Source organism: Phyllopteryx taeniolatus, chromosome 16, assembly GCF_024500385.1.
Source record: "Phyllopteryx taeniolatus isolate TA_2022b chromosome 16, UOR_Ptae_1.2, whole genome shotgun sequence".
Taxonomy (NCBI): Eukaryota; Metazoa; Chordata; class Actinopteri; order Syngnathiformes; family Syngnathidae; genus Phyllopteryx; species Phyllopteryx taeniolatus.
Window position 1 is genome coordinate 14,809,658 of NC_084517.1, and position 26,458 is coordinate 14,836,115.

Here is a 26,458-nt window from a genome sequence, read left to right on the forward strand (position 1 = left end):
TTAATTTTTTTGCACAGCAGCAGATGCGAAGATATATTTAAAGTAATTCTGTAGTCCAAGTCTTAGTATATAGATGTATCCATCCATGCATCCATCCATCAATTTTCTGTACCACTCTTGGCCTGTTCAAGTTCTCGGGAGCTGCAGCCTAGCTTTGGTCCAAAGGCAAACTATGCTCTGGAGTGATCGCCAGTCAGTCACAGTAAATAAAATAATATAAAAAAAACATGTAAGTTGAACTGCCTCGAGTGGACTACTGGTAAGTCTTATAAGTGAAAAGTACTTCAGCAAACACTTGTAGGGCCTTGTTTGAAATGATTCCAAAAGTGTATTTTTTAAATCAGAAATGGGGGGAAATCACAAAATTTAGACAGACTTGCTTTTTTAAGGTCTTCGGTCATTTTATGACTACAAATTAGTTTTATTTGACTTACATATTTTTCACAAACGAGTCCCCCCCCCCCCAATCAATTACATAGGTTGACTTACACAAAAAGGCTACACAGTCGTGAAGGGGGGAAAAAAGTGGGTTGGACCTTCAAGCTTTTTAGGGATGTGCTGACCAATAGGAGCTCGCTTGTCTTGCACCAACCAACCAGATGCCAGCCGACCCAAAACCTTTGCATTAAGTCGCCACTTGCATGTTGTCACTTTTGTTGAGACCAAGCAGAAGAACCCACATCATAAGACGTAAACACATGACAGTCGGCCATCATGGGACTTTGGGAGCATCGGTGCGCGTGAACTGAAGAGAGGCGCGTGCGCGTGTCCGTGTGTGTGAGTTCCTTTCAGCCGGGGCGAGTGAGGGATGGCGGGCCGAAGTGGAGCAGCTCCTCGCGGCTGCAACAATCCCAACGTGCCGCTGCTGCCCCTCCGTGCCACGGTGCCCTACCAGCTGCTGCTCAAGACGGGTAAACACCAACAGCAGCACACGCGAACATACACTTTAATCTTCTTTGGTCAAAATTATGCATTAATATGATTATAATTTGGATCAAAAAATGTTGTGTATGAAGTGCAACTCTGATGCAACAAAGAAAGTAACTCCTGTTGGAAAAAGTGTATCAATAATGATACTAATCAATATTAGGGGGTTTCTTCCAGTAGATCACATAATTGCTGTATTGCAATACTATTGATATCGTTGGAAAATGATCACAATATCGCATCATGAATGACACTGCGATTCTCACCCCCAATAGATATCATGACGTATTGTCCATGGTTTTCTTCCAATATTTCGCACAATCGCTATATCGTGCTATCGATATCATTGTAAAAATATTGCTTCTTATCTTATAATGACCGACGATTCCTACCCCGAATAGAGATTGCGAAGTACTGCCATGGTTTCGTTACAATCGCTCATGCAATTGCTGTATCGCGATACTATCGATATTAGTGGAAAAATAAAGAGGTAATGTTGTTTCATGAGTGGCTCTGCGATTCCCACACCTATTAGATATCATGATGTTATCGTCCATAGTTTTCTTCAGCTATATCTCACAATAACTGTATCGTGATATTATCGATACCGTTGGAAACATATTGCGTTATCACATCTGGAGTTACGCTGAGATGACCACCTCTAATTGATATCGTTATGTATTGGTCATAGTTTCTTTCAATACATTGTGCAATTGCTGTATCATGATACTATTGTATTGTACTGTTGTAAAAATATTGCAATGTGGTTCCAACACATTTGTAAACATTGTCAGGTATTGTCCACGGTTTTCTTCCAATATTTCAATTATCGCACAATCACTGTATCGCGATACTAACTGTAATGTTGGAGAAATATCACACTGATATCGTATCATGAGTTAAGTTTGAACATGAAAACTGTTGTCTTGCAATATCAAATAATGCAATTGCTGTATAATTGTATTGTCAGGAATGGAAAAATATTGCAATATCACATTATGAGTTACTCTGCGATTCCACCTGTAATAGATATTTTGATCTATGGAACCTTTTTTTCTTCCAATAGATTGCATAATTGCTGTTCTGCAATACTAGTAGTATCGTTGGAAAATTATCACAAGATCAGGAATTAAGCTGCAATTCCCTCCCCTAATAGATATCATGATGTATGGTAAAAAAATTTGTTCCAATATATACTATAGTGTAATCTATATCCAAAAATACCTTGATATCACATCATGAGTCACTCTACTATTCCCACCCCTAATAAATATGGTGTTCTTCCAATGTAGCACACAATCGCTGTATCATGATACTATCAGTAAATATTGTATCGTGAGTTACTCTACCCACCCACAATAGATATCCTAAAGTATATTACATGTTTTTCTTCCAATATATTGTTAGATGATTTACTTGTGACTCTTCTTGTAGGTCTGCCGTGTTCACAGATGTGTGTGTGTGTGTGTGTGTACCACACAACGCCTGGGATCAATTTAGCAAATAACTCAGTCTAAAGCCTCCTTTCATGCCTTTTTTTTTGTCTCCAACCTCCCCCCCAAAAAAGCAGAACGGACCCTGGCCCGCCCGCCCAAGCCCACCATGCGGCGGACCCTCTCCTTGGATGCCATCCTCGCACCATACCTGCAGGGACAGTGGCCCAAAGAGCCAACTGAGGGCCTGGCGGGGACCTGTGTCAGTGACAAGGCCACACAGGTGAGCATCACTGAGATGAGTGCTGTTTTTTTCACAAATTGAAAATTTAGCTTTCGAAGTGTGTTTCACTTAGCAGCATGAAATGTGGTAGAAAGATCTTGTCATAAGTAGACCCCACATAAAAGACTCATGTAGCCATGCCTGAAAAGACACAAGAAGTCTGCCATTTTGGTTTGAGACGGCCTTTTTAGGCTGATGTGCCCATTTCCATGGGTCCTGCAACTAGACAGATGAACAACATTAAATTGTGAGGGATTTGTGTTTACGTCATTGCGCGTTGCCCGAGCTTGACGGAGAAATTTGATGATGCGCCATAAAACGTAACATGACAAATGTTTGAAAATTCAGCCCTTGAATCAAGTTTCACTTGGACATGCCTGCCAAATTTCATATGGCTATCATGAGTAGACTCACAAAAACGTCTCAAGAAGCCATGACGGAGAAGCCACCGGAAGTCTGCTATTCGGGTTTTAAACGACCATTGTAGCATCATTTGGTCATTTCCAGGGGTTCTTCAAAGACAAACTAATCCTAGAGATTTTTTCTGATCGCTACCAAGTTTCAACCACTTGTACTAGAAAGATGGGTAACTTGAAGTTTGGTAGGCATGTCGAAGTAGACTCACAAAAAAGTCTCAAGAAACCATGCTTCAAAAGACACAGGAAGTTAAACTTTTGGTTTGAAGCAGACATTTAAGTGTCAGTTTGGCCATTTCCGACTTGCCATAAAACATTCCGCTCCTAAAGCTAGTTTCACTTTGCAAATTGAAATATGGTAGGCATGTCTATCAGAAGTAGACCAATAAAAAAGTCTCAAGAAGTCATGCTGAAAACACACAGCAAGTCTGCCATTTTGGTTTGAAGCAAACATTTTAAGCTAAATTTGTCCATTTCTGACTCGCCATAAAACCTGAAATAATTCTGAAAATTCAGCCACTAAAGCCAGTTTTACTCAGGCAACTTGAAATTTGGTAGTCATGTCTATCATGAGTAGATTCACAAAAAAAGTTTCAAGATGTTAGGCTTGCAGGTGTTTGCTGCATACACAAACAATCAACTGGAAATTTTGGGTTTTTTTTTTTGGTCTCAAACTCAAGCATGCGTCAAAATGGTGCACAAAAAAATAAATGGTGCACAAAATCCCACACTCCCCTCGCGCCCCCTCTCGCCGCCTGAACCCAAGGAACTTCGTCAAGCTCCTTCAAGCTGTCTGGGCTCCTGACACAGTTTAAAGGCGAGTGAACCCCCTCAGCCTCCATTGTGAGGAGCGGTAGACCCTTCCTGACCTCATTATATGCACACCCCATCCCCCTTCATGCACGCACACACACCAGTCAGCATCTGCCGCCCTCTCACCCCCCCAGCCTCGTGGCATCCCATCATACAACTTATTGTTGCTCCGATTTCATCCTTCACTCGTCTTCTTTAGAAACTGCATCTTTGGGCTTGATTATTTGAACATTATGTGGGACTCGACTGCTTGTCAATTAATGCGCGTCATTTGGTAACATGTCGAAAACATCCTAAAAAGGTAGAAAAAGTTCATCTTTTGATTACAGGTGGATTTTGTCGCCCGCTTTCTACGTCACTGACATTTATACTGAACGGCAACATGGAAACTGGTGTAAAAGTGGAGGCTTTTATAGGCAGTATGAAGAGGGCTTCTTATCCTACCTCCGAAGGCGGAACATTTGCAGACTTGGGAGTTTGTACCCCCATTCTGTGTTGGTGCTGTTTATACAGAAGAGTCATGTCTTCTAAATTTGAAACACCACAGAGAAGAGTGTTGTTAACAACCCTGCCAAATTTGAATGATTACAAAAAAATCACCCCAAATATAAAATTAGACTTAAATAATTCTCTCCGCTCTCAAATGCTGTCCACTAAATGCTCTGTAACCACGCCATGCTCAGCTGTCAACTGTCAATCAAATAGCACTTCTTCGACCTAGAAAAATGGATGCTACTTGGCCTAGCGCCTTTCTTATGTCTACACGTAACTACATGTTTGAGCTGCGAAAATATATCCGCTTAAAGCCTCCGGTTGGCTGGAATATATCCTGCTGGGTTGTCACTGGGCTTTTCCTCGCCGGCGCCAAGCACCTGTCCACACACTGCTTGTCATGTCGGACTTAAAAAAATACAAATAAAATGACCTCGATGTTCCGCCTTCCCTATATGACTTTAGGGTGCTCACACCCAACAACGAGGCATTCTAAAACGGCCACACCAACAGGCTATCTGAAGGGAAGATGTACTTTATTTTCAGAGTGGCGGTATAGCTAGCTTGCTAACTGTACATGGCAATTGCGAACGAAGGTGCTCAAGTTCTTGGATAGTTGGGGAAGGGTGACTCATGGCCGAGCCGAAGTGATTCACAGAGGCGCCGTTTTAGCCACGCCCCCCCCCCCCCCCCCCCCCCAAAAAAAAAAATCACGTAAACTGAAATGGCGAATAAGAGTTTACTGCTATAGCTCCACATTTCAGTACTAATGTAATTATCTTCAAACATGTATAACGTATTAAGAAACCATTCTTCGAATTCACAGGGTCTTTAACAGGCTGTGTAAAAGGGGCTTGCCAGGTCCACTTTATACAACCCAATCTGTTAACTTTGGGAAAAAAGTACTACAGTCTAGTATTACTCAATTAATGGATGTGGCCTGGCGGTGCCATTTTGGAGGTCTTTTTATAACTGCGTGTCCCATGATCCCCCTGCTGGCGGAGGGTGTGAGGTGTCGGGGTGACGGCTGTAACTTTATCCACCAAAGTCATGGCATGACTCAGTCCGACTTATTTAGCCAGTTGACGTGACACAGAGGACGACGACAGCCTCTTTCTCTTTTGTTTGATTGTGAGGGCGACTATTTGAGGGCGGGACGCTGGCTTGGGCGGGATAGTCTGCTAGGGTCCCACAGGGGGGTCCGAACCAGGAGAGTCGGAACTTGGGGGTCAGGAATGGACAGCAGAGCGTCTGTGAGAAGAACGCGAATCCATGTGAAGAAAAGGGTACTGTGTGTGCGCGCGTGTGTGTAAGGTGTCGAATGCCAATGGTTGCGTGGTTGTGTCTATTCCTAGACGTGCCGGTGATGTCTCTAGGGTATCGTGAGAGGAAGTGGTTCTGTTGAGTGGTTCCATCAGTGTTCCTCTGTGCAGGTGCATCCTGCCAGGTGGAGCGCACACACCTGTTTTGTTTGTCTTATGTGTTGACTTGTTGGAGTCAAAACACTTCCTTCTTTTGAGGGGGGGCAGGGGGGAAGCACAAGCAAATGATTGGCTTGGAGCAACCATGCAGAGAAATGTCTTCATGCTTTGGATAATATCACACTTATTTATTTAGTTACTTACTTTGTCACTCACTTGGTTATTAAGTCAGTCAATCGCTTAGTCAGTCAATGAGTTTGATAGTTGGTTAGTCAGTCATTCAGTCAGTGGGTTTGCTAGTTAGTCAGTTAATTAGTTAGACAATTAGTCAGCGAGACTGTTCCTCTAGTTATTCAGTCAGTTAGTCAGTCAGTCAGTCTAGCACTTAGTCAGTCAGTCAAACGGTTAGGTAATCAGTGAGTCAGTCAGTCAGTGTCAGTAAGCCAGTTAGTTACTCAGTGACTTAGTCAATCATTCAGTCAGTCAGTTAGTCACTCAGCCTGTTAATCACTCAGTCAGATAGTTAGTCCGTTACTTAGTGTAGCTAGTCCATTTCTCTAGTTAGTTAGTTAGTCAATCTCTTTGTTAATTAGTCAGTCAGTCTGGCACTTAAGTCAATCAGATGAATTGTTAGTCAGTCAGTGAGTTAGTCAGTGAGTCAATTAGTTACTTAATGCCTTAGTCAACCATTCAATCACTCAGTCACTCAGTCTGTTAGTCAGTTATTTAGTAAGTTACTAATTCAATTAGTTAGTCAGTCAATCAGTTAGTTTGTTAGTCTGTTATTCAGTGGATCAGTCAGTCACTCACTTAATAAATCAGATCACCAGTCAGTCAGTTACTTAGCTAGCTTGTCAGTCAGTCAATGAGTTAGTTAGTTAGTTAGTTGGCAGGGTTATATAACAGAGAGCATTGGGACCAAGCAGTGACCCACCAGATCAGCGGAGGGAGATGAAAATAAAAATAAAAATGAACGCCTTCTGTGTGGCAGTTCCCAGACACTGTTTAATGTCAAAGACTGACTGCCACCTACAGCACTGGAGTGGAATAGTCTTTTTTTCTTCTTCTGACAAACAGAATGATTGTTGCGCCTTAGCGGGGATCTTTTTTTGTGCTGTAAAGTAAAAACCGAGTTAGTTCCTCTGACATTTTTTGCTTTTTCTCGTCTTTTGTCTTCCATGTTGTCATCATGCGTTCAGACGCCATCTTGTTGGGCGGAGGAGACGCAGGCCAGAAGAAGTTTCGGCGGTCACAAGCGTTCTGCATCATGGGGCAGCGCTGAGCACCTGAAGGAGGCAAGCATCTTTATAATGTCATCATCATAATCATCATCATCATCATCATTACCATGCTCCTCTTTCTACCTCAGGTGGCCAAGCTGAGGCAGCAGCTGCAGAAGCGATCTCGCCATGCCGCTCCCACCACGGCAGGGTACGAACTGTCGCATCATCCGCTGACGGCGGGCCACGCGGCGGGCATCACCCAGGTACGATTGCGGACGCTATCTTTGGCTCTTAAACGAACAGTAACTAGACTTAGTAACAAGCATATATAGTGTTCACCTGCATATTCACGATTTGCCTATTTCCAGATATACTTATAACATATCTTCCATTCACTGTTTTTGCACTCAGCCCAAAGCCCTGTCTAATATGAGGTATTGGTTTCACAAAACGTTACTTTCTCATTTTGACCAACATGCACTCTTACGCCATTTTGACTGAATGTCAGATGACCCTGGTGGCGGTCCTGATTGTTTCCTTGGACATAGCACCTTCTGGTGTAAAACCAAGGATTGAATTATAGAACTTCATGTTTCCGTATGTTCAGTTCCCACTCAGTGACGGTGTGAATGTGAGTGCGAATGGTTGTCCGTGTCTATATGTGCCCTGCGACTGACTGGCGACCAGTTCAGGGTTTAGTCCGCCTTTCGCCCGAAGTCAGCTGGGATAGGCTCCAGCGTCCCGTGACCCTAACCAGGATAAGCGGTGTTGAAAAGGGATGGATGGTTTCTGTATGTAAATTTTTGTAGATGTTTACAGCTATCTGTGACATAGTACTAAATGAGTTTAGAATACTCTGGTATGGTTAATTCTGCTTTTGGAAAAACAGAAAAAAACAGACACACAAATAAAATATATAAAAAAATATTTAGAGTAAAGTACTGTATATAGTAAAGTATATATTTAAACAAATAAAATGTTTGGAAATAAAATATATTAAAACTAAATAAAGAACAAAATATAATAAATGGGCGGCACAGTGACCGACTGGTTAGAGCGTCTGCCTCACAGTTCTGAGGACCGGGGTTCAATCCCCGGCCCCGCCTGTGTGGAATTTGCATGTTCTCCCCGTGCCTGCGCGGGTTTTCTCCGGGCACTCCGGTTTCCTCCCACATCCCAAAAACATGCATGTTAGGTTAATTGTCAACTCTAAATTGCCCGTAGGTGTGTATGTGAATGTGAATGGTTGTTTGTTTGTATGTGCCCTGCGATTGGCTGGCAACCAGTTCAGGGTGTACCCCGCCTCCTGCCCGATGACAGCTGGGATAGGCTCCAGCACGCCCGTGACCCTAGTGAGGAGAAGCGGCTCGGAAAATGGATGGATGGGTGGATATAATAAATGAAATAAATTAAATTATATATTATTAATATTTATATTTTAAAATTAAATTCAAAATAATGATATAAAAATAATAATAACTATATACTATAAGCACAGCATTAAGGTACACAAAAAGCTGAAAAACTGATCTGGAGAGTGTATGATCATAAAACTGGTGTATAAAATGGTGGTGGTTGTTGTTGCAGACGCCACCTCTGGTGCCGCTGAGCAGACTGGCTTCACGGCTTCGGCGGAGCGTCGAGGGCCTCAACTTGGAGCTGGAGGAGGTGTTTGTGTCGGAGAAGCGTGACGACCAGCATGAGGTCGGGACCGGGATCAGTTGCGATGAAAATGGGGATTCTTGGAGTAGCGCGTAACAAAAAAAAACACGTTTTTATCTTGCAGCTTTTGGACATCCCGGACGGACACAGGGCTCCCGCTCCGGTCCAGAGGTGCAGCAGCGGCTCCCAGAGCGAGTCGTCGCCGGGGCCCTTGGATCTTTCCTTGCTGTCTCCTTCTCAGTCGCCGTGTCCATTGGATCCTTCCCTGCTGTCTCCGTCCACCTCACCATGTCCTTTGAACCCTTCGCTCTTCTCCCCTCCCCAATCACCAGGTCAGATGCTCACTTTCATGGATTCATCTTGATATTTTGCAGAGGTACTACACAGTATTTGTGTCCGTGTAACAGAGTCTGCTACTCGTGAGGCCCTTGGTCGGTCTCCTTCCACGCTTTTCTCTTCATATGGAGCGGATCCTCCAGGGCTGCCACCGTACTCATCCTCCCCCTCGCCGCTGCTGCCGCCATGTCCCGGCCAAAGCTTCTCCTTCCAGCGGCAGCCGCCAGAAGGCTGCGAGCCGCTTCCAATGTGCCAGGACACAATGTGAGTTCCCTCTTCTGTCTGTATTGTATAGACTCCTGAAAAATCTGGGGTTTGACATTAAAAGGTCTAAGAACATTGTATGGTTTCACCATAAAATAGCTGAAAAAAGTGGGAAAATATTTGTACATTAAAATGTTAACAAAGAGTGGAAAATGATGATGATGATGGAAATTATTAGGTTTCTCATTCAAATTCCTAGGAACTGTGGACAAATACGGAGGTTGATGTTTAAATGTATGAACAGTGGAAAAATGTGCAGTTTGACATTCAAAGGGTTGAGAAAAGTGGAGATATTGTCCACTTTGCATTATGTCTAAGAACATTGGAGAAATTGTGCAGTTTCATCTAAAAATCTCTAAGAACTGTGGACCATTTGTGAGGTTTCAAATTTAAATGTTTAAGAACAGTGGATGTGCAGTTTGTGTTGAAATATCTGAGAACAGTGGAAAAAAATCTCCAGTGTCACATTCTTCACGAACAGTGGAAAAATGTGTGGTGTAATATTAAGACGGTTAAGAACCGTGGAGAAATTGTGCAATTTGATAGTAATGTATCAAAGAACTGGCGGCACGGTGGCCGACTGGTTAGAGCGTCAGCCTCACAGTTCTGAGGTGCGGGGTTCAATCCCCGTCCCTGCCTGTGTGGAGTTTGCAGGTTCTCCCCGTGCCTGCGTGGGTTTTCTCCGGGCACTCCGGTTTCCTCCCACATCCCAAAAAACATGCATTAATTGGAGACTCTAAATTGCCCGTAGGCATGACTGTGAGTGCGAATGGTTGTTTGTTCCTATGTGCCCTGCGATTGGCTGGCAACCAGTTCAGGGTGTACCCCGCCTCCTGCCCGATGATAGCTGGGATAGGCTCCAGCACGCCCGCGACCCTAGTGAGGAGAAGCGGCTCAGAAAATGGATGGATGGATGGATGTATCAAAGAACTGTGGATGAAATGTTTGGTTTCATGTTCAAATGTTTAAGAACTGTGGAAAATGTGCAGTTTGACATTCAAATGTTTTCAAACAGTGAAAAATTGTGCATTTTGATATTATAATGTTTCCAAATGTTTCCATAACATTGTAAAAATGTGCGGTTTGATGTTTAAATGGTTAAGACCAGTGTATTTTTTTCCTTGGTTTCATGTTTAAATCCTTAAGAACAAAGGAAAAATTGTGTGGTTTCACGTTGAAATGTCAAAGAACGTTAGAGAAATTGTGTGGTTTCTATAAAATGGTTAGGGATATTTGAAAAATTGTGTGCTTTGACATTAAAATGTCCTTGTCCGCAGGTCCGCCTGCCCGGACGAGCCCCCCCGCCTCCAGCCGTCCTGCCCCGACCTCAACAAGGTGAACTTCACCCCGCACGGAGGCTCTGCTTTCTGCCCCGTCAGCCTCCTCAAGCCCCTCCTGCCCTCCATGGACCTGCTCTTCCGCGGCCTGTCCGTCTCCCCTGTCACCGGATGCCCGGGCCAGGCGTCTCCCACCAGGCAGCTGGGCATGCAGTGAGGATGAAGACCACCTTGGTGGACTAAACCACTCTGAGTTTACTTAGGGGTTTGCTGCCTCGTCACTGTAGCCTTGATCACAGACTTGTGAATGCATACCCAAATGTTTTGTGGCTTTGTTACTGTATTATAATCCGACCCATTGATTTTTGAAGGGCTACTTTTCTACAAATTTCTTACTAAGGAGATTTAAAGTATATAGTTTTTGTAGCTTTCTTAAAAGTCCTGTGTTTCTATTTGCATCAAGCAGGAGAAATCAACTCATTTCTATGTTTATACTGTGACCACCATTATAAACAGGAAGGATTTTATTAGCTTTAATGGCCTATAGGGGGCTTCTTTCTAATTAAAACATTCGAAAAGCAACACATAAATTGAATTTATGTACAGTTTGGTTTTCATTCAAACTACGTACTATGCCCGTGCTTCTGTTGATTGTATACTGTACATCTATAAAGTGACAAGAAAGCTTTCCATTTTATTCTCAGTGATGTGGCAAAGCTTGATCATTTTGTCTGACTGAGCTTTATTGTAAAGTTTTGCTCATATGTTTACATACCTGGCAGAATTTGTAAGATGTGTATGTACCATTATTTAAAGAAAACATGAGCGATGAGGCAAAACATTATTATGATTATTTTTTTAATGGGATTCAAATTAAACTGAGATATTTCAGAACAGCACAATCATTAAACAAAACATAGCAATAAAGAAAATAGGGAGATGGTCATTCATCAGTCATATTTCCCAAAAATCTACATAAATTTGATAAAAACTGCCAGGGTATTGTAATGCCCCCGTATGTGGTTAAGGATGACACTCGCTAATGCACTTCAGTCTCTTTAGTCCCATGAGCTATAAAAGAGTTCATATACATACAAGAGCTGCTATCTGCTATCAGTAATTGCGGATATCTGTAACGGGATTGTATATATCTCTAACTCCAGTTTGCGATATCTACAATTTGATTCTGACTAGTCATAATTGGAGTCCAAGATCTCGCTAATTCACGATGCCTCTTTTCAGGTATCTTAAATCAGGTTTTGACTAGGCGCAATCAATATGTCGATATCTGTAACTGGAATTATGACTAGTCAAAATCAAATTGTAGCTATCTCAAACTAGAGTTATAGATATCAACAATACAGTTTCAGATATCTAATTCAGTTTCGACTAGTCATAATTCGGTTACAGATCTCTTGAATGAAAATTTTGTATATTCATGACGTTGTTGATATCTACAATGCTAATACTGGATAGCCGATCGTAACTTGTAAATGTTAAGAAGGCTTGCCATATTACAGTATGTACACTTATGGCACAACTGTACAGTATGTAGCTTAAACAGTGACTAACTAGGGGAAAACGCTTTGTTTTCATTGTTTACATGACACATAAATGAGTAAAATTAAATATATTTGGCCTGGTTGCATGAAATGTATTCTTAAAATCCAATTTCGTATTAATTCAATTTATTTTCGTTCGACACGTGGATTTGCGGTTTTTAAACCTAGGTCCCGCCCTTTTCTACTAGAGCCGCTCTGTCACTGGCCAAAGAGAATAATGGCGTTAGTTTATGGACCAATGCGCTTTAACCACATACTGCGACGTCAAAGAGGCACGCGACGGTTTTAAGAAAAGGACCAGATTTTTATTTTTCAGAATAGCTGCCTTTCACATTGCCGTGGTAAAAATGTGTGGTTAGGGATAAAATATACCTAACACCAATAAAAAAGTTGTTGTAATGGGTTTTGTTGACGCAAATTAAGATAAATTTACCTCACATACTGGAGTAGAACAATAAAGTTAAATCTTTAAATTCAGGCGGAACTGCGGACAACCATCTTTTGAGGTCCTTTCACAACAGCAGTGTTTCCCGACGCAATTTAATGAAACCTATAATTACCTCATCACAACAACATTCCTCCACAGTGCATATATAGATATTTAGACATCGTGAATGCAAAACTATAAATAAACAACAATGACACCCGCCGTACAAGATTGAAGAAATAACAAACTGAGGACCTACTCCGGCTTGGGACCGCGGCTATAGTGGAGCGGGACGTCGGTGTCGGGGGCACCGGGAGCGCGGCGGTGTCGGTTTCCATACCCAGACTGGTGGCGGACGGCATGGGTACGAGCAAAGGATCCGCCAGGGGCGCGTCGCTGTTGGATAACATGCGGCTGCGCTTCATCGTCTGTTTCCTGGGCGTCTTCGTGTGTTATTTCTATTACGGAATTCTACAAGAAACCATGTACGTGAGCAGGACTCTTCTTGTTGGGTTTCGATGACACCTGGTGACTTTATTATGCAGCTTAATTTTCCCTCACAGGAATAATAATGTTTGTAGTTATTAATTATATCCTTCCTGAATCGTCTTAAACTGACATATGGTGTCCTAAAGTCGGAATTGTATTCAAATATCACAATGTAATGCAGTATTTAATTCAGTTTATTCTAGTTTTTGATCATTAATGGAGCTAATACTTCCATTTGTGGCCTGTACGATAGATAAGATGGTGTTTATTACTGTATGACATAGAAGTGGGCCACGACACCGATGGAATGCTGCTGCCCAATTGGCATGGGGAGGGTGCAGGGATCATATCTGGTTTCTACAACATGACGACGACCTCACGCACACAGTGTTTGTCTAACAACAAATGGGTTGTATTCCAAATGCATCACGGCCTCACCACCAGATGAAGTCTATAACTTTTTAAATTCAATTTTACACCCCAGCACAAGAGGAGATTATGGCCATGGCGACCAAAAGGAGAAGTTTCGATTCGCCAGGACGTTGGTGTTCATCCAGTGCATCATCAACGCTCTCTTTGCCAGGATATGTAAGTATTTCGACCTTCAAGGTCCGACATAGTCTCATGTGAGATGCTGGTTTGAATTTCAAGACCATTTACCCACATAGGAAATATTGAAAATTGAAAATCGCCATCATAAAACCTTTATTGATGTGTATAGGCAATGTTTTGAGTCACAGTTTAACATTCTTGAATTTCATGTCATACTGCAACATGTAAAAAAACCTGTTTTTCCTTGGCCAAAGGCACAATTGTGATTGATGCCCTATGAATTCTGCCTAGCAACAAGTTAGAAAAATGCGTGCGTGGTTAGAATATGTAAATTTTTCATTGACATATGAAGTATTCATGTTTGTGGCACTATGAATTCTGCCTAGCAACAACTTCGAAATGTAAATTGACTGGCATGTCATTTGTTCCCCATTGACATATGGCGCAGTCATGATTGTGCCCCTATGAATTCTGCCGAGCAACAAGTTCCAAAAATTGTTGGAATGACTGGCATGTCATTTTTTTCATTGGCCAATGAGAAATTGTGATTTAGCCCTCTGAATTCCGCCTAGCAACAAAGTCTGGACACTCTTTGAACTCACTCAACAGCTCTGTTTTAGGTTAAATCCACGTCACATGGTTTATGGACGCCATGTTGTCGCCCAGGCTCTCCATTGCCTCGCGTTAGCCTTGGTCAGTTTTTGGGGTTTTTAAAGTCGCCCCCCTTCTGACAGCTTTGGTAAAAAAACTTATGTTGTTTTAAGAATCGTAGCCTATTTCTTTTACAGTTCACTAGCTGGCTGTGATGATAATCTCAGATGAGCATTATGTGATATTTCTGTGGAAAATATCCTTTACATATGGTACCTGGGAAATAGTCAAGTGCGTTTCACTCATAGCATAGTGACGTCATGTTAAGCTGGGTGGCGCCAGCGCGTGTCACTATCTAGACTTTATTTTCTATGGCTATGAGAAGCAAGTGTACATGGCGGTAAAACACTTAGATGCCAGATTCTCGCTTTGAATCAGTGTGTGCTTACTTCACGTCCCTTCCTGTGTGTATTCTTCCTCCTCAGTGATTCAGTTTTTAGAGGGCCCCAAACCAGATTTAACCAGGAGCTGGTTGTACGGCCTGTGTTCCCTCTCCTACGTGGGAGCCATGGTGTCCAGTAACTCTGCCCTACAGTATGTCAACTACCCCACACAGGTCAGTCAGAAGTCCCTCTAATGCTAATGTCCACGAAATAGTTGATAAAAATAATCATCGTTCCTAAAACAATACCTTTTTTCTAGGTGCTGGGAAAATCCTGCAAGCCAATCCCAGGTGAGCGAATTTTCATTCCCACAACTTCAGAGTTAGAAATTAGTCACATACTTTGCACATGGCCCTATTTGTCGAGCAACGAGTTAAAAAAGTGGGTCTGCCAAACAAGTTCAAAACAAAAAAAGTTGTTGGGAATTTGAGCTGGTCCCGTCAGTTGTTGCCATAGTTAGTTATTCACCTGATTTGTTTTGAACAGTTTTTACATTTGATGCCCTTCTGACACAACATAAATTTGTATTTATTTTTTAATCTGGGTTTGGGTATCAAGAACTGGAATTGAACCCACACTGTCTGGGTTAAAGGCAGAAACATATGGCTGTTGCTGGTATCGATATTTATTTTTTTCAGTGGCATATGGGGGATTCATGATTGAGCCCTATGAATTCTACCTAGCATGAATTTATACATTTTTGTTTGTCTGGCATGTTATTTTAATTAAAAAGAATTTCTGCATAGCAACAAGTTAGATGCATATGTAACCTTTTAAAGTTGGCCTCTGGGGCAGTCATGACTGAGCCCTGTAATACTGCCTTGCAACAAACTATAAATGCAATGTTTAAAAAAAAAATAAAAATTGGCGTATAGGAATTCTAAATTCTGCCTAGCAGCAAGTTAGAAACTTTTATTTGTATTTATTTATTTATTTTAATTGACCAATGGGGCTGTCATAATTGCGCTTGTTTTGAGTTTATAAATGGTGGTGATGTCTTGTTGCACACAAAATAAACATATTTGTCCGTGTTAGTCTACATGCTGTGTGTGCAATTCCGCTCGTGTGCAACTGTTCAGCTGTCAGGCAGAGAAAGTATTTATTTATTTATTTTAATTGACCAATGGGGCTGTCATAATTGCGCTTGTTTTGAGTTTATAAATGGTGGTGATGTCTTGTTGCACACAAAATAAACATATTTGTCCGTGTTAGTCTACATGCTGTGTGTGCAATTCCGCTCGTGTGCAACTGTTCAGCTGTCAGTCCATCTCTGCCTGGAGTTTTTCCTGGCCAAAAAGTAATTCCATCAAATTGATGTTATCACTGCAGTGATGATCCTGGGGGTGACCATCCTGAAGAAGCGCTACCCGATGGCCAAGTACTTGTGTGTGCTTCTGATCGTGAGTGGCGTGGCGCTCTTTCTGTACAAGCCCAACAAGAGCTCGACAGTGGCGGACGACCACGTCTTCGGCTTCGGGGAGATCCTCTTAGTGAGTATCCATCCATCCATCCATCCCTTTTCTGATCCGCTTCTTCTCACTAGGGTCGCGGGCGTGCTGGAGCCTATCCCAGCTATCATCGGGCAGGAGCCGGAGTACACCCTGAACTGGTTGCCAGCCAATCGCAGGGCACATACATACATACAAACAACCATTCGCACTCACATTACGGGCAATTTAGAGTCTCCAATGCATGCATGTTTTTGAGATGTGGGAGGAAACCGGAGTGCCCGGAGAAAACCCACGCAGGCACGGGGAGAACATGCAAACTCCACACAGGCGGGGCTGGGGATTGAACCCAGGTCCTCAGAACTGTGAGGCTGATGTTCTAACCACTCGTCCACCGTTCCGCCTTAGTGAGTATTTAGACCAATAAAGGAGGAAAAGAAAAAAACGAAAACCTCTGAGCTCTGCTGGTCAGTTGTGTCCACCTTGCCCTGTTGTTTTTTCTTTATTAACCATATTAGCTGTGTTAATGCAAATGAAATGAAATTTTTGTCTGGTTTTCTTATTTCCAACTTCAGCTCTTTAAATATATCAATAAACTGTTTACATCAAATTGGACTATCAATCAATAATAAACTGTTTATATCAAATTGGACTATCAATCTCTTTTGGCCTATAGAAACTCATGAACTAGATTTTATAATTCCTTATTTACTGAATTAAATCATAAAATTTGTGTAAATTATGTTGATTTCAGACTGAACCCTAGCATTTTTAAATTTTGTATCGATTCTGCCTGATTACATCATTAATTAAGTTTTGGACTTTGGGGTAAACCATGTACTATTATGAGTTTCGGAAATAGATGCTTACTGGATTACAGCGCTCCAATGGACAGAATGAATTACAATTTAGATTTTAAGAAGTGGAGATACCCTCTGCTCACCATGGAGAAGAATTACATTTTAATTTAAGAATGGAAGCTCCCTCTGACAGCTGTCGAAAGACTGTACTCTTAGCAATCCACCAAAAAACAAACAAAAAAACAGTTGTACTGAGAATATACTGTTTAAGAATTTCATTTTTCAGGTTGTTTTCCAACCTCTACATTGTGAAATCAAACTGGAATTTGAATGGTTAAATGTTTTTAAAATGGATGGATATTGTTAGACTAATTACAATAACTGATGTTAGTTAAACACTTTATATAGTAAATGTAGCCAAAAACATTTGAAACATCTTTAAAATTGCAGACTGTGTCGATACATGGACAAAAATGCCCACGAATAAGATGAAAGGGTAGTAAAATCGAACAAGGGCCTGAGGGTTAAACATTTATTATTGTAACTATTTTGTTTTTGTAGCTAGTGTCTCTGACGCTGGACGGCTTGACGGGCGTGGCCCAGGACCACATGAGGTCTCGTTTTCAAACCAGCGCCAATCACATGATGCTCAACATAAACCTGTGGTCCACTGTACTCCTGGGACTGAGTGAGTCACATTTGCAATATTACAAACAAACAGCAAAACTTATATTGGCATATATAATTAAGTCAGGTGTTTCCTTCAGAGATAGTCTGAAATCATACCTTTTGATTTTGTTCCAAATGTCCTTAAAATGTCTTTTCAACCATCCATCCTACTATATGTCACTTTTCAACCTACCACTTGATGGCGCCATGGACACACCACTTATCCTGCCAGCACATCAGTTGCACTTGCATCTCCAAGCTATATTTGAGGCTCTTCTTGATAATATATGAAGATTGATATTATTTTTATTCAAACATATCTGAAAGGAGCATTTAGTTATCTTTGGTCCTCTTTACAGTCTCAAACTAGAGCTGGTGAAGACAATAAAGTTTAAATTCAGTATGTGTATGTTGTGTGCAGCTGTGTTGTGGACCGGTGAGGTGTGGGAGTTCCTGAGCTTTACCGAACGCTACCCGAGCATCTTGTACAACATCCTCCTCTTTGGATTGACCAGCGCGTTGGGCCAGGTGAGCCAACCTTAAAAGTTGATTAAATGCGATCGGCGCCTATTCAAAATGAACAACATGGTTTCCTGTTTGACGCCAGACGTTCATCTTCATGACGGTGGTTTACTTTGGACCCCTGACCTGCTCCATCGTTACCACCACCAGGAAGTTCTTCACCATCCTGGGCTCCGTCCTTCTCTTTGGGAACCAAATGAGCAACATGCAGTGGTTGGGCACCATCCTTGTGTTCCTTGGTGAGAGACATTGGCAATTTAGTTGGATTTACAGTGGTACCTTGACTTACAAGTTTAATTTGTTCCATGGCCTCGCTCGTAATTCAAATCCCTATTTTCTCAAATCGTCTTTCCCCATTGAAATGAATTGAAATACCATTAATTTCTCCAAAATCACCAACAAACATTTTTCTAAAGTGTTTTCAGTAAGAAAGATGGGATTCTACAGTATTTTACTGTATAAAAACATACAGTATCAACATATTTAAATAGGCTGTAACTAATTAAATAGTTTCATCTTTTTTGTTTCAAGGTTTAATTCAACGGACATTGTGCTGTGATTTCTGGTGTGCCTGCCTTGGCCATTAGGGAGCAGTATAATAAATACATATATCTAATACACAGGTGTGATGATGAATAAGAATAAGCTCCAGCAATATTCTTTTTTTTTTTTTGCAGAGAATAAAGAATATAACCTTGTGGGTATTGTTAAATTATCTGTTTGTATGTGTAGCGGCATCATTTGTTACAAAATCCGTTGTTTAAAAGTTTACTGCTGCAACATTGATGCTAGTTTCGTTAGCCTGTCTATGGGGTTTTGCATGATGTATTAGCATTAAGCTAGTTAACGTTTGCCAGCCAAAGTTACGTGGTTGATTCAATAAATAACATGTAAATATCTTTGTTTTATGTTTAGTTTTACTTTAAACTTCAACTGGGAGTGGCAATAAACAGCTCGAGGCAAGCACACTTCTCTTTTTTATTGTGGTGATGTTCACTGCTGCCGTCAAGTGGTTTTAACTGAAATTACTGCTCGTAATATTTTTGCTGAGGAACGGTTCGTTACCTCGAAAAACTCGTGAGCTGGGTCACTCATAAGTTTAGGTACCACTGTGTTTTTGTGACAATTACTGAGCTCCTTCATCACGCCTCTGTTGTTGACCTTTCAGGCCTCGGATTGGACGCTAAATTTGGCAAAGGACCCAAGAAGACAACACATTAAACCACCCGGACACAATTCATAAGCCAGAAGATTACTTGTCATACAGGCTGAAACATTTATGACCTGATTTTTAAATAAAACAAACTTCTGAGTATCAACACATTCATCAAGGACAAACAATTTCAGCATCTCAGTGATGAATTTACCAAAAGGTCTCATCACATTGCTTGCAAAACCTGCCAGTATCACATTCTTGGCCGATAATTAGCCAAGTGTCTTGTCATTTATAAAACTTGTCTTTTGTTTTTTGTTTTTCTTTATTTTTTTAATTTTCTACAGGTTATCACTCACTTGCATTAAAGGGAAATTGTCACCTTTCCTCCTCACGTTTTAATTCAAGCATTCAAATTGTGACAATGTACAATGAACACACCGACCACCAAGAACTGTTTGGAACATGTAATGACTTAAATCCATCTTTCTTTAGTATTATGAGGATCTTTTGTGGTCACTTTGTGGTAAATTGTTCCACTCCAAATGTGCTAAACAGCGACTCCTGCTGCCACTTTACAGGTACAGCTGTTATTCTTGTGGCCACTCAACGATTGTTCCATCATTCACATACTATTTACGATTTTAAGAGACTACGATTTAAAACGTCACTTAGATATTTATTGTTAAGTTATGTGTGGTCGTGACGCCTTAACATTAAAAGTACAAGAAACCCCTCGTTATAATTTAAGGGGAGAAATCATCTATAGTGGCAACCTTATGGCCATTGTAGTTTTGCCAGATCTAAATATCAATTTAATAATGAAATCATAAGTCACGCTAATTGAAGGCTTCAAAAAGTATGCATTTTAGCCGTATTAATTGGAAGCATATACAAAATATGGTCGAATAACTATAAACAAACTTGCGTTTTAGCTGCTTTTTGTCAGGCAGCCTCCTTGACGTCCTATTTCAGTGCTGTCTGGCTTTCTTCGCCTCAAACTGGCGGATTAAATAGCGCAGTTTTTGGCCAGACTTCCTTTAATCCTTTTATTTGTGTACAAATTGGGAGAAAGCACACCCTACTACCTGTCAGGATGTTGGCTACAGTCCGCAAGCAACTTAGGAACCACCCGGCTGTGAGTAAACTCGTTTTATCCGAGGAAAACACAGCGGTGGCGCAATGTTTGCTTCGGAATTCTGTGCATTTTCGTGCTTAGCTTAGCAACGCTAGCTGTCGCAAGCGCCGAACTTCGATAAACCTTTCGCCAAACGGAAATGAACACACTTTCTGCTGTCATTCCGTAACATGTTTAGACTTAATGACACTTTTGACGTAATTAAACGTGTGTCTGGGGATGCTTTGGAGTCAAATCGGGTCATAGACCGTGTACACGCTGATAAGACAGCCAAGTAGGTGCTAGTTAGTAGGTCGTAAACAGCAGCTACTGCTGCTTAGCAAGTGTATGTCTTTAAAGGCAACAATTATGCCATTTCGGTACATTAAGCGCAAACTACTCAATGGAATAAGACTTAGGATACTTGTTGTTACTGTTAAAATTAAATTGATTTATTTAGACATTCATCCCGTGAGGGAAATTAAATAAAATCAATAAAACTGATACTAAAATATTTATACATAATACGTAATAATCATTCTACATAATAATACTTTGAATACACACACACGAATAACATTAAAGTGGTTATTTTCCTGCTTTCGGTGTCCATGGTCATGTTTGTGAATAACTTGTCAGGTGTCAATCACAGTCTTATGCTGCTGTCTTGCTCCTTGCAGCTGATTCCACTCTTCTTCTTCATCGGTGGCGGCACAGTCATGTCATTGATGTACCTTGCTCGCCTGGGCCTGAGGAACCCGGATGTCTGGTATATAATATTTTCTACTTCTGCTACTTAGTTTTATATAGCAAATTTCAAGGGACAAAGGACCCTTAAAATTAACCCAGGAGGGTAATTAAAATGTTGCGTATATAAGGAGTAGAGTTGCTTGGCGTTGGCCACCAGTGGCTTGCCAGCCGGTTTGACAGCGAATAGCAGTGTGATGGAAAGTTCCAGTAGTGGTCAGACAGGCAAACAGACAGGCAAGCGATGCTCCTTTTTGGTTTGGAGAAAGGGTGTGAAACTTCTCAAGATGATGCAAAGAAAGGTCAAACATGGTAAAGTGGTGAAAGTTAACAGCTGATCAGCTGGTAATGACTAGCTGCTGAAGAAATATATATGGATTGGATTTACAAGTACCCCAATTTCATATATATATATATATATATATATATATATATATATTTTTTTTTTTCCAAACACATTTGTGTTCCTTCTCCATTAGCTGTAATTAATCAGAATTTTATTTTAGTGTTTTTGCACTTGCGAGACAGGAATGTTAAATGTTACTTAGAACACGGTCTGTGCAGTTGTAAAAAGTTTTAAAAGGCAAAGTTTAAATCTGTTTTTATATCTCACTGGTTTTATTATATTTCATTGCATTGTATTGTATTTTTTTGTCATTTGTTTCTATAAACTTCTCAGTAGTTTTTTTTTTTTCATTGACTCTTTTTACTGTGAAGCACCTTGTAACTTTGTTTCGAAAAGGAGTACCAATAGTTGCGCAATAATTTTTAATGATTTTTTTTTTGGCAGCTGGGATCGCAAGAACAACCCCGAGCCCTGGAACAAGATGGCCCCGACTGATCAGTACAAGGTAGGTTTGAAAAGGAATTATATTGTAAGCATAGGTTTTAATATCACATCATGTATTCTTGACGGCGGGCCTGGGTTTTATAAAGTATAAGTAAATGAAAATGTCCAAAATTAAGGCCATTAAAAGAACATCTTGCATGTTAACTTTTTTTTGTGTTGAAGTTTGTTAATCTGCTAAAGTTGGCATTGGTGTATTTAAAAGTACGATTCAGTGTGATCATTTTCATTGGTTTTTTGAACTAGATGGTTTTGTCAAATTTTGTTACTCAAATATCAATGTGACGGTACCCTGTAGTTGGGCTCTGTCTTTTTGCTAGACATTCTAAAATACAACAAACATGTTTTTGTCATCAAAACAAGACAAAATATTAAACCCATCTTTTTGCTAAACATTCTAAAATACAACAAACATGTTTTTGTCATCAAAACAAGACACAATATTAAACCCATTCGCAAAAAATCATGTGGAGCGGCATGGAGCAGGAAACCAATGGCTCTTTTGCTACAGCTCTAAGAGTTTTCAACTTCTCTTTGAACTACTTTGTAGTCAGCATTGCTACCTAAAAGACTGGAGTGGAACTGTAGCCTTCACCATTTGCAACACATGGGAGGGAGGGAGCAGGTTGAGAGCTGTTGAGCCACCTTTCTTCTCCGTTGTGCTCTCCAGTTCTTCGCGGTGAACACGGACTACAGCAAACTGAAGAAGCAAGGGCCCGACTTCTAAAGCGTCTCTCGTCTGCTGGACCAAAATGCACAAGCACACTGAATGGTCTTGTTGTGATGCCACGTTCATATTTAAGCTTCCTCATTGCATACCCTTTTATTTGAAACACCTCTCGTCTACAGTTTTGGGTGTGTGACAATAAAGTGAAAGGGGTCTTTTCTCCTCCTCACAAGAGAAAAGAATCTGTTTCTTTTTATTGGGATTATTTTTCCTCTGTCCTTGTGCACTCTTGCTTGCTTTTTATTTACTGGGTTTCATCATCACTTCACCTCATTTCACCTTCATCGTGTTCACTTCATTTGGCCGCTATCCAGAAGCTTATCAGTCGAATTAGGTCATAAATCCACAGGGAGAGCCCTCTAGGAAAATTGCATCACCAAGCAAGCCAGCAAAGATGTTTTATTTTCAAATTTTTTTTTAAGTAACAAGCGGAGAAAAGAATAGTTGTGCTTTAGCGTTTCATTTTCTTCTTCAGTCTGATAAGTTTGTGAATGTCAACATGTCGCTGTGTGAGAGATGTTGCCGTGTGCGTGAAAGGTGACAAGGATGAGCAGCCAACGCGGGCGCACAAAATGTCAAGAAGACCTTTTGTGTTCGAACAGAAGCACTCGACTAAATCCACCACCACCTTCACTCGCTTATATCTTTTGGGGAACGGCCTGTGCACAATGTAGAGGCCTTCCTTACCTATGATAAGTGCTTTTTAATTACGATGAGAAAGGATCATCCACCAGCAGTAGACTCACAAAAAAGACAAGCCATGCCTGAAAATACAGGGAATCTACCATTTTGGTCATTTCCCGGAGTCCTCTAAAGTCAACTCATCCTGGAGATTTTCTGATTGTTACAAAGTTTGGTATTACCACCAACGCTAGACCATAGGCGTCCAAAATATAGCCTGGGGGCAATTTGTGTTCTGTCCTCCATTTTTTTGCGGCCTGTGCCATTATTATAGAAATAGAATTGGAGTGGGGGACAGGTTTGAAGTGTTTCTTTTTTAAAAATTTGGTCTTTATTGATCACATAAATCAACACATGATAGTTTATTAAAACCGAAAAGAAAATCAATGTTCAATAGAAGTAGGAAGAAGTCAAAAACGTATCAGGTCCGACCCCTAATTCTGAGTTGCGACACCAATGACCATTACTAGAGCTACCACAAATAAGAATACATTGGTTATATAGTGTTTTATTAGTACACAAAGACATAAAACAGCTATTTAACAAACATTTTGTTTATGTCTCAATGAATAAAGCTAATTCAGTTTCAGAAGAAAATGGTGTGAATCGCGATTGTTTGCGTCACTATCTATTCCTGTTAAGGTTGAATTTGTGGAACATGTCACACTAATGATCCTAAAGATAGCTCCGTTTTGTTTCTGAATTTGGAGATCTGCTCACTGCAGGGGTAGATCACTCTGAAAATGTAGCAGTTTTTAAAATATAGTGACACTCCGATCAGGTGACCGGAACAAGTTCTCACGTGACACAGTTGGAGGAAGCTTGCTGAATGAATTTGTCTTCAATCTAAGCATGAAAAATGTCAATGTGGCGCTTTCAGCCTTTCTTTTTTTTCTGTACGAAGCCCATCCATCCATCCATTTTCTGAGCCGCTTCTCCTCACTAGGGTCGCGGGCGTGCTGGAGCCTATCCCAGCTGTCATCGGGCAGGAGGCGGGGTACACCCTGAACTGGTTGCCAGCCAATTGCAGGGCACATAGGAACAAACAACCATTCACACTCACAGTCATGCCTACGGGCAATTTAGAGTCTCCAATTCATGCATGTTTTTGGGATGTGGGAGGAAACCGGAGTGCCCGGAGAAAACCCATGCAGGCACGGGGAGAACATGCAAACTCCACACAGGCGGGGCCGGGGATTGAACCCGGGTCCTCAGAACTGTGAGGCCACCGTGCCGCCTCTTTACGAAGCCCTCGGAGAAAAAGGTTTGAACACCCTGCTCTAGACAAATGTGTAAAGCTAAAATGCAAAAAACCTAGTTTTAGTTATATTGGGTGGGTGGTGCATAGTGGCAATGTTTGATGATTCACCATAAAACACATACCTTCAGTAATGGTAGATATTTTTTTTTTCTCTCAATTTGATTTACCTGTATTAGAAAATTCAGCCCTGAAAGCACATTAAACTTAGGAACATGAAAGTTCACGGGTAGAGCCTCAAAAATGTCTCAAAAAGCAATGCTTTCAAAGAGACAGAAGGTTGTCCATATTGTCTGGATGTGGTCCTGGAAGCAGTTGGATGAGTTGCCATGGTAACCACTCGACTCAACTAATGCTTTCCCACACAGGTCAGCAGTATGTTGCCATGAGTATAATTGTCATTGAAACAAGAAATAACCAATATAATTAAATCCAATACAATTGTAAAAATACAGTACAACTCCTACAACTTTTTTACACTGAGATCTACAACAGTTTTTAATGTTATTATTTATACTCATTTTTACCCATCTATGACACTCGCTACTTAAAATATTGTCTGTACATTTAATGTGTACAGGAACAGATTAATTCTATTTCCCTTATGTCTGATGGAGGGAAAGAAAACAGCGCCGCACAACAAATTGTGTCCACTTTAGTCATGTAAATTGCTATGTAATACTGCTACTACTATAACTATCCAGCCGGCAATGTTTTATAGTGCTTGATGTCATTATGGGGTTGAGCAATTAGGACACCCTGGACTAGTTGCCGTTCATTTGCAAGGCATATACTAGACAAGCAAGCGTTCATGCTCACATCCATACCTATGGACAATTTAGAGCACACGTCAAACTCTGATCCAGCCCTCTATGTCATTTTATTTGGCCTGTGGAAGCTTTGCCACCATTCTGCCTCAACTTCTGTTTACATCTAAAATATATGAAACGAAATGCAGTATCGATTATGTAATATGGGTGATTTTTAGGGTTGCTATACAGAACAAAGTGGAACTGCCTCACGCTCTAGCCACATGCCTAATCCTTAAGCATTCAGTGTGACTCAACTCGCACATGTCAGGACCAGAAATAAAAAATATGATGGTTTCAAATATGTTCAAAATAATGTGAATGGCAATAAATCTGCGAGATGAGCAGTTTGTTTTGCATTTTGTTCCCTTATTGTACAGAATGTGAACTCAAAGAAAAGTTAAGGGCTGTACCAAATCATTATTTTTGGCAAGCTATTACATGTAGTTTTCCCATTACCCATGATGATTTAACCCCCCTTATAATCACCCAATTGCCTTTTTTGGTCAACATCATTGATGTTCATGATGATGATGATGTTGGTAAGAGACAAATTCAAACACACACAAACGTAAGCGAATGGACTGAGGGAGTACATCAAGGAACTTTTATCCCGACAAGCTCTTATTGATCCCTGAGCTTTGTCACGCGGAATGACAAAGTGCCATTTTGCACCTCACGCAGCAAAAGGTCACGGTTGTCATTGTATTTTCCTCGTGAGGGATGGCGCTGGGACGCCACCATTTGGGAATTGTTTGGAGGGAAACAGCGATTGGATGAATCACCGACGTCTTAGGGACGCTGAGGCCGAGTGATGCGGTGGTGTTCTATGTACCGTGTGGGGATGAGACGTGTCGAGGCCGCGGGTTTCATCCTTGAGACAATCGGTGCTGCGTGAATAGTTTCCTCAAGCAAAAGCACAGATGGTAGGTTTTTGTATGTGGCAGAGGTTACATCTTCATTGGGAAGAGGGGGCAGGTTGACAAAAAAGCGACAGATCATCGTCATAGCGTCATCCGTTTGTATATTTTTTTCTAGCTCAGTGGTTTGTTAAAACTGTGAATAGAAG

The 26,458-nt window shown here is 41.1% G+C and overlaps 3 protein-coding genes across 6 annotated transcripts; all 3 read left to right on the plus strand.

Annotated features, from left to right (window-relative positions):
• The first annotated feature begins 631 nt into the window (after nt 1–631).
• On the plus strand, nt 632–11,250 carry fam117aa (family with sequence similarity 117 member Aa). Of its 3 annotated transcripts, none has more exons than XM_061749138.1 (8): nt 632–911; nt 2,495–2,643; nt 6,985–7,080; nt 7,155–7,271; nt 8,596–8,712; nt 8,795–9,002; nt 9,078–9,270; nt 10,548–11,250. In XM_061749138.1, exons 1-8 carry the CDS (start codon nt 809–811, stop codon nt 10,762–10,764), a joined length of 1,200 nt encoding a protein of 399 aa, XP_061605122.1. In that variant the 5' UTR covers nt 632–808; the 3' UTR covers nt 10,765–11,250. The 3 variants fall into 3 exon arrangements, with proteins under 3 accessions (XP_061605122.1, XP_061605123.1, XP_061605124.1); XM_061749139.1 differs by having other exon boundaries at nt 633–911; nt 2,498–2,643; XM_061749140.1 differs by lacking the exons at nt 632–911; nt 2,495–2,643 and adding an exon at nt 5,339–5,650.
• A 1,362-nt stretch (nt 11,251–12,612) lies between these two features.
• Nucleotides 12,613–19,590, plus strand: slc35b1 (solute carrier family 35 member B1). Its single transcript, XM_061749141.1, has 9 exons — nt 12,613–13,021; nt 13,510–13,613; nt 14,654–14,784; nt 14,871–14,901; nt 15,941–16,101; nt 17,421–17,547; nt 17,950–18,056; nt 18,136–18,289; nt 19,219–19,590. Exons 1-9 carry the CDS (start codon nt 12,897–12,899, stop codon nt 19,269–19,271), a joined length of 993 nt encoding a protein of 330 aa, XP_061605125.1. The 5' UTR covers nt 12,613–12,896; the 3' UTR covers nt 19,272–19,590.
• A 583-nt stretch (nt 19,591–20,173) lies between these two features.
• On the plus strand, nt 20,174–25,733 carry ndufa4a (NDUFA4 mitochondrial complex associated a). Of its 2 annotated transcripts, XM_061749144.1 has the most exons (4): nt 20,174–20,341; nt 21,001–21,089; nt 21,858–21,918; nt 22,585–25,733. In XM_061749144.1, the coding sequence occupies exons 1-4, from the start codon at nt 20,300–20,302 to the stop codon at nt 22,639–22,641; spliced, it is 249 nt and encodes an 82-aa protein (XP_061605128.1). In that variant the 5' UTR covers nt 20,174–20,299; the 3' UTR covers nt 22,642–25,733. The 2 variants fall into 2 exon arrangements, with proteins under 2 accessions (XP_061605128.1, XP_061605126.1); XM_061749142.1 differs by lacking the exon at nt 20,174–20,341 and having other exon boundaries at nt 20,917–21,089.
• Nucleotides 25,734–26,458: the final 725 nt, after the last annotated feature.